Below are 14236 nucleotides of genomic sequence, written 5' to 3' on the forward strand. Positions count from 1 at the left end.
AGGCACCTCCCAAGCCTGTGCAGGTCCCCGGTGATGGCTCAGCTGCTTCCCTGGGCATGGGTTTCTCTTTGCAAAGGGACCAGTTGAAGGCTTCAGTCAGTCATGCATTTACTGGGTGTTTCCTAAACAGCCTCCAGTCTCAGGGAATCTTGGCTCTAAGATTTGTTAATAAAACAACATTTTTCCTCCACAGACTGTGACCGTGCTTCAGAGCCCACTCGTGCTCAGACATGGGCTTTTATTTAGAATAAAATACAAACCCACATCAGCTACTGTGTGGAAGGAAATACACTTTAGCAGCATTTTCCAAGCTTCTCAGCATGCCCCCTGCCACCCCAACCATACATTTTAATGTATAGTACACGCTTGTTTAAAAAAGAAATACATAAGGAGAAAGAGTAATTACCGTAGCTTAAATTCAGCCCGATAAGAAGGGCTTGCACAGTCTGAGCAGCTGTTCCACTGCCATTCAGATTATGAAAATATAATCCTAGAGAACCTTGTCAAGATAAATACAGACCATGAAATGTATAGGCAATTTTTCCCCAGCCACATATAATGATCAATTCCAAAGCCACAAGTGATACCAAAGGACAAAATAAGATCTGTCTAGACTTTCTCACTTACAAGATATTGATCATTCCAATGGTAAACTGGTTAGTATAAGTGTGTTTGGCTTGAAAGGTCATGAGCTTAACACCTGACAAGGAGTTACTCAACCTTGATATAAGTCAAATTATTGCAGGGTTGCTGGAAAGACTTCTCTAATAAAAAGCCCTACCTGGTTTGAGAATATGTGGGATTTGTCTCCCAGATGTCAAAAGGAAAAGCAGGAAGGAAAAATAATAGAAGTCAAGATTTGGCATGGGTTTCTGCTGGTTCACCTCTACCTGATTTGGCAAGCAGAGGTCCCAGTGGCTGCCTGGGCAGAACAATGGTCAGCAGTGGAAGCTGACACTGATTGAAAAGGCACCTCCATTCCCTAAAAGCTTCTGGCTCTTCAATCCCAGCAAGGGAGTTTGCTCGCTCACCTGCATGGACTTTAAGAAACAGGACACCAATATAGGGTCAAAAAATCGCCATTAAAATGGGAAATGTTGACTTTGGAAGGAAAGCGGGGGGAAAGGGTCAGACAACGCCCTGCAGGTGTGGGAGGGAAATGCTCCGGCATCCCCTGCCAGCACCTCCCCTTCCCAACGCCCTGCGGGGCCTGAGCCTGCATCAGGCACAGCCCTAACCCAGCCTCCTCCTTCTTCATGGGGATAACGAGCAAGTGCTTATTAGGACTATTAGGAGCTTGATGTGAATTTGCTGGATCTTTTCCAAGAACTATAAATACGCGATCTATTTTGCTTTATTCAGTTCTTTTTGTTTTGCTGATATGATACTAGTTAAGGTTAATGGGGTTTGCTTTAATATTAGACACAGGATCACTTAACTGCCTTTAATGAACGCTGGAGTCAGTGCATTGTGGAGTAATTCACACAGACATTGCCTCAGGTAAATCAACCAGAAAAATGTAAGCCAGTCAAATAAATAAATCTGACCAGCTGTAAATGTGCCAAATTTTACACCAAAATATATTTGAAAGCCAATGACTTAGGCACATCTAGGATATTAAAATGGAGGAGTTGGAGTCTGTTTCTTTTCAATTGCTTTTCCTTTTTTAATGTTCCCTGCACATCCCTCCTGTGATGAAACCAAACTGAGATTGCAAGAAAAATTATTTTCACAAGTGTTTCTAATAGAAGCGAGGGCTCTACAGCTTGGTGGAATTTTTTTTCATTTGGAAAAAGCCTTTTTTTATACTGGCTATCTCAACACAGGAGAGTGAGAGACAAAGAGGAGAACAGAGAGTAGAAGAAGGAAAATGGAGTGAGGAAAAAAAAGAAGGAGATGAAAAAAGAGAAACGGAGAATGACAGAGTGAAATAAAAAGTAAAAGAAAGAAACAGGGAGCAAATAATTTTATCTGCTTTGGAGAAAATTATGACAGTGAAATTCTAGACAGGGCAATACACTGGTGTCAATAAATAATAACCAGAAATAAAAAACAGAGGAACCCAAACAACTCAGCACAGTTAGGGGTTAGCTTACCTCATACTAGTGCAAAACTAGAACTATGCTAACGTTAAAAGCGCTCTTACCTTGTAACACCAAAATAGAGAGAGGGGTACAGAGGAAAAACACACAGATATTCTTTGAAGGAAGGCAGACAATATCCCTAAGTACTGAATTCTCATAGAAGAGAACAATATTTCAGCAATAAGGAATGACAGGGGCTTCATTATAGGTTATTAATGTTTGCCTAAATGGAGCAGAAGGCCCAGGCCTTCAGGGGAGTGCAGAGCTCCCAGCATCACTTAATTAGTGCCTCTCCTGAACCCAGCAATGCCAAGCTCCAGTGCAAAGCTCTGCAGTCCTACACTGCCTGTGTCATACCAGAGTAATTCTGTCTGGCTCTGAAAGGGAAAAATAATGTGTGTGTGAGGGCTGTTGCACAGGTGACAGGAGTTAATCACTTTTTCTCCCCAGTTAAACTCCAGACAATACAAGGAATTTGGCTGTAACCATTGCCTCAGCTGGCAAAGCCTTCAACCCAGGCCATGAATTTTCAGACACTGCACTACACCAGCATCTGGTCTGTGTAGCACAGACTGGAGAAAACTTCTAGGAGACAAGAAGGACTTTTTTTTTTATTTACTCTGCAAAAGGCTGAAAAGAGGTGTTGTTCTTTCTGGAATAGCCCCTTTTATTTCTTTATTCCACCAAATGATTCAAAGCAGGATGTGCTGCCCTTGGGGAAGGGGCTGCAGGGAGTCCAGGAGGATGAGTGGTCAGGATTTGTTGTCTCCTGAAGCTGTTGCTACAGAGGTGGCACAGCAGGGATAAAAAAAGGCCATATATTCTTTACTGCTGCTTTAGGAAAGACTGCGGCATCAGGTAAGGAAGCAGACAAGGAAGGAGCAGCTGAGGCTGCACTGGGGTAGAAGCCTTGACTTTAACTCTGTTCAGCAATTAATCCAATGTACTATGATTGCAGAAAAGAAAAATCATGGAAGGCAGATTGTTAACAATAAAGCAGAAATAAAAAGGGGATCAAATAAACTTCTATTAACAATGTGTCCTTCTATTTATTTGTTTATATTCTGTCTACAGAAAATGTGATGCTGGACTGAGGATGGCTTAGAACAACCTTCTGGCATGAAGACAGCTACAAAGCACAAAATACAAAAAATGAACTCAGAAAGAAACAAGAAAAAAACCCAACGTTTTCTTGGCATCAACAAGAAGCTCTTTATTTTTCCTCAAGTTTTCTTTTCTAAAAAAAATGGAACTAAGACATTTGCAGAAATGAGACAAACTTTCTCTTCAGGTGACAATATTCAAGCAAGCATGTTGTTTTATTGAATTTAAATGGAAAGAAAAGACAGATTTGGAATGGGATACAGTATCAGGAGAACCGAGAAACTGAACTTTCAAGGAAATAAAACTCCTTAAAACTGTGAACCGAGAAATTGATGGAAATACCATTTAAACCCCTGATTACACTCTGTGTGTTCTTAAGGAGACATCATCATCTTCGCTAACTCGACAGTACCTAGGGAATGGTTTACAACATATCTTTTATTGTAATCTTTTAAGAAAAAAAAAAAAACAAAACAGAAATATTTAATTAGCTGTGACTTTACCATTACTGTTCAGATGTCTTCCTGCACCTTTTTTTTCTAGACAGCGCAGATGTACTTGCAGCCAACAGTCAAGGGCTGAAAAGATTTCTTTCCTCAATAATCTTTTGATTTGCCACACCCAATAAAATCCTTGTAGGGAAAAAGAATCAACACAACCACCATCTCCCAATCAATACTTAAAGCCTAACAGACAGTAATTATCAAAATAAGGAGGAAACCCCATATTGGGCTACATACCTACCCATTAATCAAAACAACAGAAATTATCTGCAGAATTGCTTTTCTAAAATAAGACAGAAGATGCCTCCTTGGGTTACACTTTGAACAGGCTACAATCAAAAGAAAGAGAACCGAGACTAACTAAGCCCCAGGAAGCCGCATTGTCCCTTTAACCCACAGTATTCCCCACCTCCCATTAGTACTTAACATTTTTCACTATGTTGTGACTGCTATTATTTCATTTAACACCGGTTAATCTGTATCTGAGGTACATGGAAACCCTCTAGATGATAAGATTGGACAGGTTCCAGTGCTGGCAGTTTCCAAGCGTGCACACACTCGTGTGTTTTGATCCTTCCAGGAGCTGCCTGCTATTTGGCCTGGCTGCCAGCTCGTTCTTGGATCAGCCTGTGGCTCAGCTCCCAGAGGGCAGTGGCTGTGGTGCTGTCCTGTGCCTGCTGCGAGGGCAGGCAGCGGCAGCAGTTGTTGAAGTACATCCCGCCCAGCCCCTCCAGCTCCGCCGCCGTGGCGCAGTACACCGTCGTGGCAGCTCCTTGTTGCTGCAATAATAATAAAAAAAATGAATTAAATTAAGAGAGAGAAAATAAGCAAAACTATATGAATACATAGATATTTTATAATATATTATTAGCATTGTGATTTCAAGCACAGCCCTTTGGAGCTGTGTCTCGTGCAAGCAGTGTGGCTGGCAGGGTGACCTGCCCGGCGACAAGGCTGCAGCCCTGCTGAAGGCACTTCTTTACAAACCACTTCAATGAGGACTTCTTTCTTTTCCTTCCCTCTAAGAGGAGAAGAAAAAGAGAATCCTGAACCACAGCCCCAAGCTCAGGTGTTTTGCTCCTTTTTGGTAAACACCTGAATTGGTGGCAGGGTCTGCCCAGGTGGTGTTTGACACCAGAACATCTGAGCCAGGTTTAAAAGCAGCACCTCAAAACTTCCCTTTGCATCACAGAAATCACTGACCATATGCATCTCAAAACTTCCCTTTGCATCACAGAAATCACTGACCATATGCACCTCAGAACTTCCCTTTGCATCACAGAAATCATTGACCATATGCCCAGGCACCCTGACCCGCAGCCTGATAGATGGATTTGGTTTGTTTGGGTTTTTCAAACCTCTTGTGCAAAATTAACCTGGGCACTCCAATTAAGACCTATCATGTAAAGTGCAGTCGGGATTGGTGCCAAACCTGCCCGTGGATCTTGGATCAACAGTCCAAGGCAGTTGTCACTGCTGCTGTGTGAGAGCATTTGACTGCTGCAGGCACAGACAGGGCTGGTTCTGCAGAGACACGAGGCTTTCCAGTGGAGTTTTGTAACAACATTTCTCATGTCTTATAATGCTTTAAGAAATTGAGTGGATAGATTAGAGGCTTTTGTGGATCAGAAGGGATTTTTTAATTTTTCTTGCTTTCTCTTTTTTTTCCTTTCCCTTTCATTATTTTTTTTTTAATTTAAATACCAAGTGAACTTATGTTCAAAGAGGAAGAATGGGTTTCTATGAATTGTCCCAACAAAAACCTACAGATGGAGGCCACAGGGTTGGGGCAAGCACCCTGGCATGGGTGATGGGCTATTCCCTGGCACAGACTAAAAGCACAGTGCCAGAACAGCTGGGGAGAGGGCAAGAAGCTATTTTGCTTTGTAAACTATAATTAAAAATAATAGGTGAGAGCGCATTAGCAAAACACAACACTAATTTAAAACCGATAGAGTTTATCTGGCATCTTATGATTATTTATGTACATCTTAGTCCTTTCTGTGGTAACAAATTATGAGCTGATAGGAATCAGAATAAAGAGGCTGCCAAGTGCAATTGAAAAAGTAAATGAAGAGAAATTAGTTGTTGCCACATTAAGATAATTTAATGGGATAAGAGAATAGGCTTCAATCTCTTGTGATTTTCCTTCACTCCTTTGTTTTTTGGCCTTTCATTGTCACAGCCAAGGAAACTCAGGGTGCTGCTAGGGGGGTCAACCTGCAGAAGACCTCTACTTTGCATTCTCATCCTTCAAGGACAGGAAGCAGTTTAAAAAGCCCCAGTTCTCCTTATTTGAGGCATCTCAACTTTGTAGCAACAAAGTGCATATTTGTTTGCAAGACATGCATTTTCCTCAGCAGATGGGATTAAACTGATAATGATGACTCCACAACTTAGAAATGATCTCCCATCACAAGGTAAACCAAAACTGTCTGTATTAAGTATTTTGAAAGGCATATATTTATCAACAGACCAAAATATTTTTAAAGTTAGTATAATACATAGTAATCCTCTTATTAAGCCAGTATCTTTTTTTAAAAAAGAGAAAATATCTTAAAGGCGGTAGCAGAAATGGAAGAGAGTTGTACTAAAAATAATATTAATAGAGAACAATAAAATTTCTATGCTCATTTCAACTATCCTATAAAGCTCCACAGTACAGGTGTGATCACTGTATTCAGCTGTTTAGAATGTCTCAAAGCTCCTAAAGAGTGTTATTAGTTTTTTGCAAGCAGTTCAACTGGACTTTCATTAGAAAGGTAAAATTAAACAGAATTGCTCAAGGCAGAGTGAGAGCCCTCAAGCCATTGCTGAAAAGCATCCGTCCAGCCAAGCAAAACTCAGGCTATCTCTAATAGAATTCAGCTAATTCAAAAAATGGAAGTTTATCAGAGCCAGTTTAAAATCCAACCCAAACAATAATTTGTCTTTTCAAACGAGTCAAATTTGACGATGTTTAAACAAAATTCTCGGCAGGCAGAAAAACACCCCAGAGCACAAGAGCAGTGCTTTATACCTTGAGCATTGACACAAGCTAGACTCCAGAAGAAGAGAATAGCTTTCCCTGTGCGAGCATAGGATATTTACTTTAAGTGATAAAAGATTATGTGGCTGGAAGCCCAAAGCACTTTATCTTGCGATGCCTCCAGTGTTTTGCTGAGAACTGGATGTAAGCAACATGCCATTTGCTTTTTGGCTGTGTGTATCCTTACTTCTTTCTGAATGTTTCAATCATGTTGGCTGTTTTGGAAGAAGAAAATTCAATGGTTCTATCGTTGAAAGAAAAGTACCTTTCTTATTACTTAAGAGAAATGCAGTCGTATTTATCCCTTCATTGACAGAGGGTAAAGCTTTAGTATCTCACAATTATGGACAAGCATGAACTCATCAAGCCTAGGAGGATGCTTCAGACAGCAAAACTATGTAACAGAAGGTAAATCCCAGATTCTCAGAGCCACTTAAGTATCTAATTCCCTTTGTGAGCTGGTTGCATTCAGACACTTGAGGATCTGCCTAAGTGACTTGTCCAAGGACTGAGAAGAGTGAGCATCAGAGTCACAGGAATCAAATCCCATTTTGGGTTGGCAGGAGTATCAAGAGGTCTGCAGCCCAACCTCCTGCCCAAAGTGGGATGTGTAGAAGCCTCATATATGACATGCTGAATGGGAAGGTCCCCAAGGCATAAATCCCTCCTTTGTCTCCATGATCCCACAAACCTCTGTGAAGAGCCAGAGCTGCAGATAAGTGCAAACTGCCTGCACTGCTGGCCAGAAACTGCTCTGTTTCTCAGCAAATATTGTTTATCCCTTATGAGCCCTTTGAATGACATCTTTATATGCTGGGCCTTATGACAGTCTAGTAACAAGTTTTAATTTTTTGCTCATCAGCTTTCCTGTTCACATATCATCAGCATACAACAGCAGAGGATGTTAGGGAATCTAATTAGTAAACAATTCCATACTGCTGATACAAGATGAAACATTCTTAAACCAATAAAAAGAGCACTTTAATCACTGTTGAATGACTTTCAATGCCAAGCGGTTTGTGCCATGTCAGAACATAATTTGAAGAAGATTAGAGTACTATATAAAAGAATTAATGTTAACAACTTCGTTAAAAAATGTCTTAAACAATGAGCTTGTCACTTGTCACAGACTCTCTCAGATCCATTGTGATTAAAGCCCCCCCTCCCAACAATTTCAGCTGATAAACAATGCTAAAAGCGTCGGGCAACCTAAACATTTTTTTCCATAGGTCCATCAGTTGTACAGGGTGCTAATCACCAGAGCTGGGGTCAGCCTTCTTTAACCTGCAACAAAGGCAGCGGGTTGCAATAATGAATACACAGGATAAAGAATTTGTGAGAAGCCCAACTGAATCTTTAATCATGCCTCAGTGCCATTTCCGATCCAGTCAAACATGTGAAAGCTGCTGGGCAAGCACCACGCTATCAATCTTCCCAGTGCACGTAAAATTACCCGGGAATCTTGTTTTGGATTAAGTTGAAGAGTGTCTCAGTAATAAGGGTTCATCATTCTCTTCCGCAAATCATTTGTCAGTTTTGTAATACAATCTTCCTCTGCAGCAGGGTGGGATTTATACAGCAGTTGCTGTTTATTTATAGTTGAGGCTCAAAGATCTAAATTATCCATCCTTCTAAAATCCTTTGTTGAATTGAAAATACTAAGTAGCTACTAGTTCATAGACATTTATTTCATAACTGCAAGCAGCCAATTTTTAACTGATGGCACTGAATGCAAATTAATATTGAATAACTTAACAGTAAAAGAAAAGGGGTTCTTGAGATACAGAACATGGTAAAACCCTCATTAATATATGTAATGCATCTGTTAGTAGTCTGAGATACCATTTATGTTCCTGATAAGAAAACATATTACACAGTTAATGTTTAGTTTTTAGATTTGTCTACCTTCAAATGCATGTTTATTTTCTAAAATTAGACTTTTGTTCTGAAGCAAGTTTACATTCCAAGCACATAAATAATAGAAACAAAGCCATAACTTATCTGTATATTTATCAACTATGAATGAATAGGACCCACTCTAAACTCTGTTAAGAGCACACAACACTCAGCATTGTCTGCCAGGGAGATGGGATCAGCTTATTTGGAAAGGAGTGGTTTATTTTCTTATGAAAAATTAAGGATAAAGGCCAGTTAGCTTGGTAGCCTGAGGTTAAGTTCAGCACAGAGCATTTTAAAAGATGGCCGGTAGAAAGAGATGAATTCAAAATTACATGAGAGGAGAGTATTTGCGACAAGGGCCAGATTCAAAGCAAGCAGCTCGAGTGAAATAAAAAGGCAAGTCCTTAAAACTCTTCAGGCTGTTCCTGTTATTCATATCAGGACTATTAGACAAAGCCAACACATCCCTAACAGTAAAATATCAGACCCACACAAAAGCACTGTGAGCACACCATTTACAGCCAAATAACTCATTACACAGCAGTGTCAGGTAGAATCAGAGAGTCTTTAGGGTTGGGGAAAATCACTGAGTCCAACCACTGACCTATCCTAGCAACCAAGGCTAGTATGAACATATACCAGATATGAAAGGAATGGGGTGTCCCATACCTCCTCTGTGCCTCTGATAAACACCCTGAACAGTTCATTCTGTTAGAGGGGAAAACTCCTCACCAGCTGGCTTCAGCAGTGGCCATTTTCCTGATTTGATGTAAAATATAAAATCTCCTTGGAATTACAAACAAAATGATACAGAATCTGTTTCCACAGCCATATTATCCAAACCAAACCCTAAAGTGACAGCTGCAGCTTTACATTCCTCCAGCCTCACCTCCTCCTGGTGGGAATCAGCACAGGTTTGCTGCCTTCTCAGAGGCTCCACAGATTGGAGCAGTGGCTGAGGATCTGCTCCATTGCTTGTTGTGACTGTGATGCTGGTGCTCGGGGTGGGCACAGTGGGGCTTGTGCTGCCTGGGGGCAGCTGGGAGAATTCTGCCCCCAGAATGGATTTGTCTCCTTCTCGTATTGCCACAGCCCCCAAGCTGGGATTGCTGTGCAGAGCTTTCTCAAACTACACTTATTCCTTTTTCCTATGAAGCCCAAGTCCTTGTGAACAACGTGGAGCACAATGACCTCTTCTGAAAAACACTAGCACATCTAAAATCCTCATGTCCTCATCCAGGATTCCTCAGTATCTGAGTTTTTAGGAGCACTCTTAAGAGCTGTTTGGTGATATCACCCATGGCTGAGGCCAGCTGGAGCTGAGGGAGCCACTTCCCAATGTCAGGGGTTCCTCTGCTCCTTTTCCTACTGGGACAACTCAGAGCTGTGAGGAACAGTCACTTTTCCAATGCAGTGAACAAGTTTTAATCTTGCCTATGAGATAACAGGAGAACTGTTCAGTTCCTGCTGCAGTCCTCTTACTCAGAGAATCCCAGATGCACAGTTACCTTATGAATAACGCTCAGAGTATCTATGTATTAATGTCCGGTAAGAAAACAGGATTCCTTGATTGCTTTTTCAGCAAGGAAATATGAAATTGAGACCTTCCTTTGCTATTTTGGGAGAGCGTGAAACTGAAATCATATCTGCAGCTCAAAAAATAAAACTTTGGAGCTGCCAAATATGATCTAAACTCCAAACTGGTCTCAGTGGACTTCAGGTCCTATTTCCACCCCAAGTGCCAGCAGGAAAACGTGACCTGAACTGACACTGTATCTACAGTCTTTTCAAAGCTCTCACTGAACCACATCTAAACCAGAGCTTCTCAACCACCTCCCCTTCCCCCACCACCACAATTAAACCAGCAAAGCATCTCTTAGAAGATAATACAACGAATAAACCAAAATCTATAAGGTCTGCTTTTTTCCCTCTGATGTATTCCTTTTTCAACTAATTCCCAACTACAAAGACTCAAAACTCCATCAGCTTCCCTACTTGCAAAGCATAGTTGGTTTCAAGCTGTAACTTTTCTTAGTGTCATTAAGACCCTTACACATTTACAGTATTCTTTACATACATTATAGGAGATAAGTGTGCTGTGTTCTTTGAGTAAGGAAACTGCAGTAGTTCATGAAAGAGGATTTGTTTTCAACTGCTGAGGCATTAAGACCTAGTGATTATTTCAACTATTCAGTATATGCAGCTATATTTAACTTTTACATTCTGGGTTTTAACTTTGCAAAAGAAATCGTGTCCATTGTAATAAATGTATTTTGATAATGCACCATGTTGTTTGTGTTATGCAACCCCCAGTATGTTCTCAATTACAGCAATGATAGCACTTGAAAACTTCCAACCTCCAACATCCGGTATCAAACAGATTTTCTGCAATCATTCCACAGGAGAAAAAAAAATACAATACAGGACATCAAGTCAGGAGAACTGGGCTTTTTTCCTCTTTTTGATTTTTCCTTTCCTAGTGAGCTTGGACAAGTCACTTCAACTCCATGTACCTCACTTTTCCCAGCTATAGAATGGGGAGATTACTCTTGCTTACCCACCTCACAGGGGTGTTGTGAGGAGTCATTTAGATTTATGGAGTGCTTTCACACTTAATTTGGAAAAGCACTGTGTGAGTATAAAGTGTTATATTATAAACCATTGTTAAAATGTGTAGAAGATGCAGAACAAGGTTGGCAAAGTAGCTGACAAAAATGTAATTATCTTTTAAAATCATGCCTATTTTTCTCTATTGTATAAAGTTAATTCTTTAACCTGTGAAGCTGTCTGCTACTCTGGGTCCTGTTCCAGTGTCTTCCCTCTCTCATCCAGTTTTTTTGCCCAGCTCACAGAGAACTTGGTAAAACTCTTACTAGCCAAAACAACAGTGAGATATTTAAAAAATGGATGCTTTAGAGGGAAACAGTCCCTGAAATCCATGCATTCATCTCTCCCACCCTTTGCATATGCTAGGCAGAGCCATCATGGCATACCAGGGGTGGGATTCAGTTGCCTAACATGGATCTTGAGACATCTGAGCTGCCTCAAGATATCCCACGTGCTCCACAGCTGTCTTTCAGAAGGGCACATATTTCCCATAGGTCTGGTATTGTATCTGCCAGCCCCTCAGGGATATCTCAGCTGAAACCACACAATGGTTAAGACCCAGACTGTGCTGCTTAAATGCTTTTGCCACAGCACCTGGAAGGGAGCTGGTTCCCACAGGCAGCACCGTATTTCTTTTCCAGAATCTCACTGAAGTCCACAATCAGCCTCTGAAAAATGTTTCAAGGCTGACAGAGAGCGACCTTAAGCTCTAAAAACTATAATGAAGCCTGTGGCTTTACCTTGCTCCACCAGCATTTCAGGGCAGGAGCAGCAGCACTCCTCACAGGCCTCTATATCAACAGCACATTTCCAGGCACATCAGTGCTGCAATTCCTTCTCCTGCCCACTGAACCCCCGTTCACACCTGATTTACACTTTTAAGACATCACTGCTCCACTGAAATGGCAGCTTTGAACACTGCATGCAAATGTCTCTGATCTTTTCTTCTCACAGGCTGGTATGGAGCAGTGGAGCAGCGCAGCATTCTCCTGCTCATTTCTAGATCTGGGAAAAATCCCTGAGGAAAATTATCAATTTTCATTTCCGACAGTAACAGGGTAAGGGTGAGATCAGGTTGAAGAAATGATGCTGCAGTCCATTGCTTGCCCCCTGCCCTGTGTGCAGCACTGGCCAGTGGAGTGAGAAGCAAAGAGCATCAGGGACAGTCCCTGGGCATCCCAGCACTGCTGGGGGCTGCTCACCCCTGAACATCCCAGCTCACCTTCTGTGATGCACATTTATACAAACACGATCACAAACACAAACTCCACCACAACTCCTTGGCCACAGTCACACTGGAAATCCCATGGAGGACTGGAAATCCTCCTGAGACACATAACCTGCCAGCAAAAGGTGGATTCTTCTGGGCAAGAGCAATTTAAAGAGTTGAGCAAACAGGTTGTTGACACCAAACATATCCTGCCAAAAAAGAGAGATTAGATACACACTGCTGCAACTAAATCATCCGAACTGGTCTGGCTGGTGTTTGGGCATACACAGATGAGAGTTCATTGAAATTACTTCTGTTATTAACTTATGCTGAATTGAAATGTTTTATGGTTTTGCTGTACTTTAATTATATATATACTTTATATAAATGTGTGTATACATACAGTACTGTATATGCTGTATATATTTATATAGCTTTTTAATACTATTGCTAGTCCAAATTTAGGCTTTTTCATAGGCATTATTGAAAGAATATCCTCACAACGCTGACATCTGGCTTCTTCCTTCATTGCACAGATAATTTTTTAGACTGAATTTATTTCAGATATGAGTGGAAAAAAAAGTTACAAAACGCAATGCTTTTTAAGGAAGTGACCTTTTGGGACAGATATTTAACGAGCTGTTTGTTTAGGTTTTAAAGATAAAGACTGTTTTTCATCTGTTTATACACATGCACACATATGCACACACACACACACAGACACACAGTTCAATAACACAATGCATTGAGAAACCACAGGGTGTTATGATGGGGAAGTATCATGGTAAGAAAGTAACTACCAACTCTGTCTTCCAGAAACTAATTAAGGGAATGTATTTTGCAATAATACAGATCTAGCAAACAGGCCTCTAAAGTCTAGGCTTAGAGCTGTAAGCCAGGCACTCCTGTATTATGTATGTGTGATTTTCATAGCTAGCCTGCTGTAAAGTGTGCCCTGTTAGTGCATCTTTCGGGCTCAAAGACACTGGTCTTGTTAATATTTCATTTAGTACATACTGTAGAGTCTCATTTATATTACTTCTATAATTAATGGTGATAGCTTAGGCACTGCCTTTACAAGGAGAGATCCCTGTATGTTGGTCGATGGGTAATGAGAAACAATAGATATTTCATTCACCAGCAGCTTGTTGCTAGTTAGTAGGAAATTGTCGTGTGTACTGTTGCTTTAATTGCCAGGGTAAATAATGCCGCCGCTGTGTTAGTGAACATTTTAAAGCACTTGATGCAAATAGACTAGAAACAAAACACAAAAAAAAAAAATTACCTTTATTATGCTATACCTTAGCACAGGGAGTTTAAAAGGTACGTCTTAAAACATTTGCGTTCTATCATGCAAATATATCTTAATATGCATGTGCTGACTATTCAACTACTGTATTTTAGGAAATACAATTATGCTGCCTTTCTCTTCTCCTATGTAGACTGTAAATAACTGTAGATCTTTCTCTTGTTTTCCCATGTAAATATATGTAAATATTAACAAGCTATGCATGCTGATATTCTAGGCAATTTCAGGTACTTTTATAATCTGAAGGCATGTACTTGAACTGGTTTGTTAAAAAAAAAATCAACTCTCTCAAATCCTTTAAAGCTCATTAGAAATTAAAGATTTCTTACTAGACTGGTTCCTTCACTCTCAGTTGGTTTTTTGCTTATTTTTCCCTCTGCTTTGCCAGTGCTGTCTCCCAGGACCCACCACCAAGGATGCACATTCCAAGGCTGTTTTCTCCAAAGCATGGGGTCCCATCTCAGGATATCATCCACTCCAGGATGGGCACCA

At 40.7% G+C, this 14236-nt stretch overlaps 1 protein-coding gene across 1 annotated transcript in view; it reads right to left on the reverse strand.

Annotated features, from left to right (window-relative positions):
- Positions 1 to 3271: 3271 nt before the first annotated feature.
- WWOX (WW domain containing oxidoreductase) overlaps positions 3272 to 14236 on the reverse strand; it is a 474870-nt gene continuing 463905 nt past the window's right edge. The window contains 1 exon segment of the mRNA XM_030956219.1: positions 3272 to 4470. Coding sequence (XP_030812079.1) covers positions 4282 to 4470 — 189 coding nt within the window. The 3' untranslated portion in view covers positions 3272 to 4281.

This window comes from Camarhynchus parvulus, chromosome 11, assembly GCF_901933205.1.
Source record: "Camarhynchus parvulus chromosome 11, STF_HiC, whole genome shotgun sequence".
Lineage (NCBI taxonomy): Eukaryota > Metazoa > Chordata > Aves > Passeriformes > Thraupidae > Camarhynchus > Camarhynchus parvulus.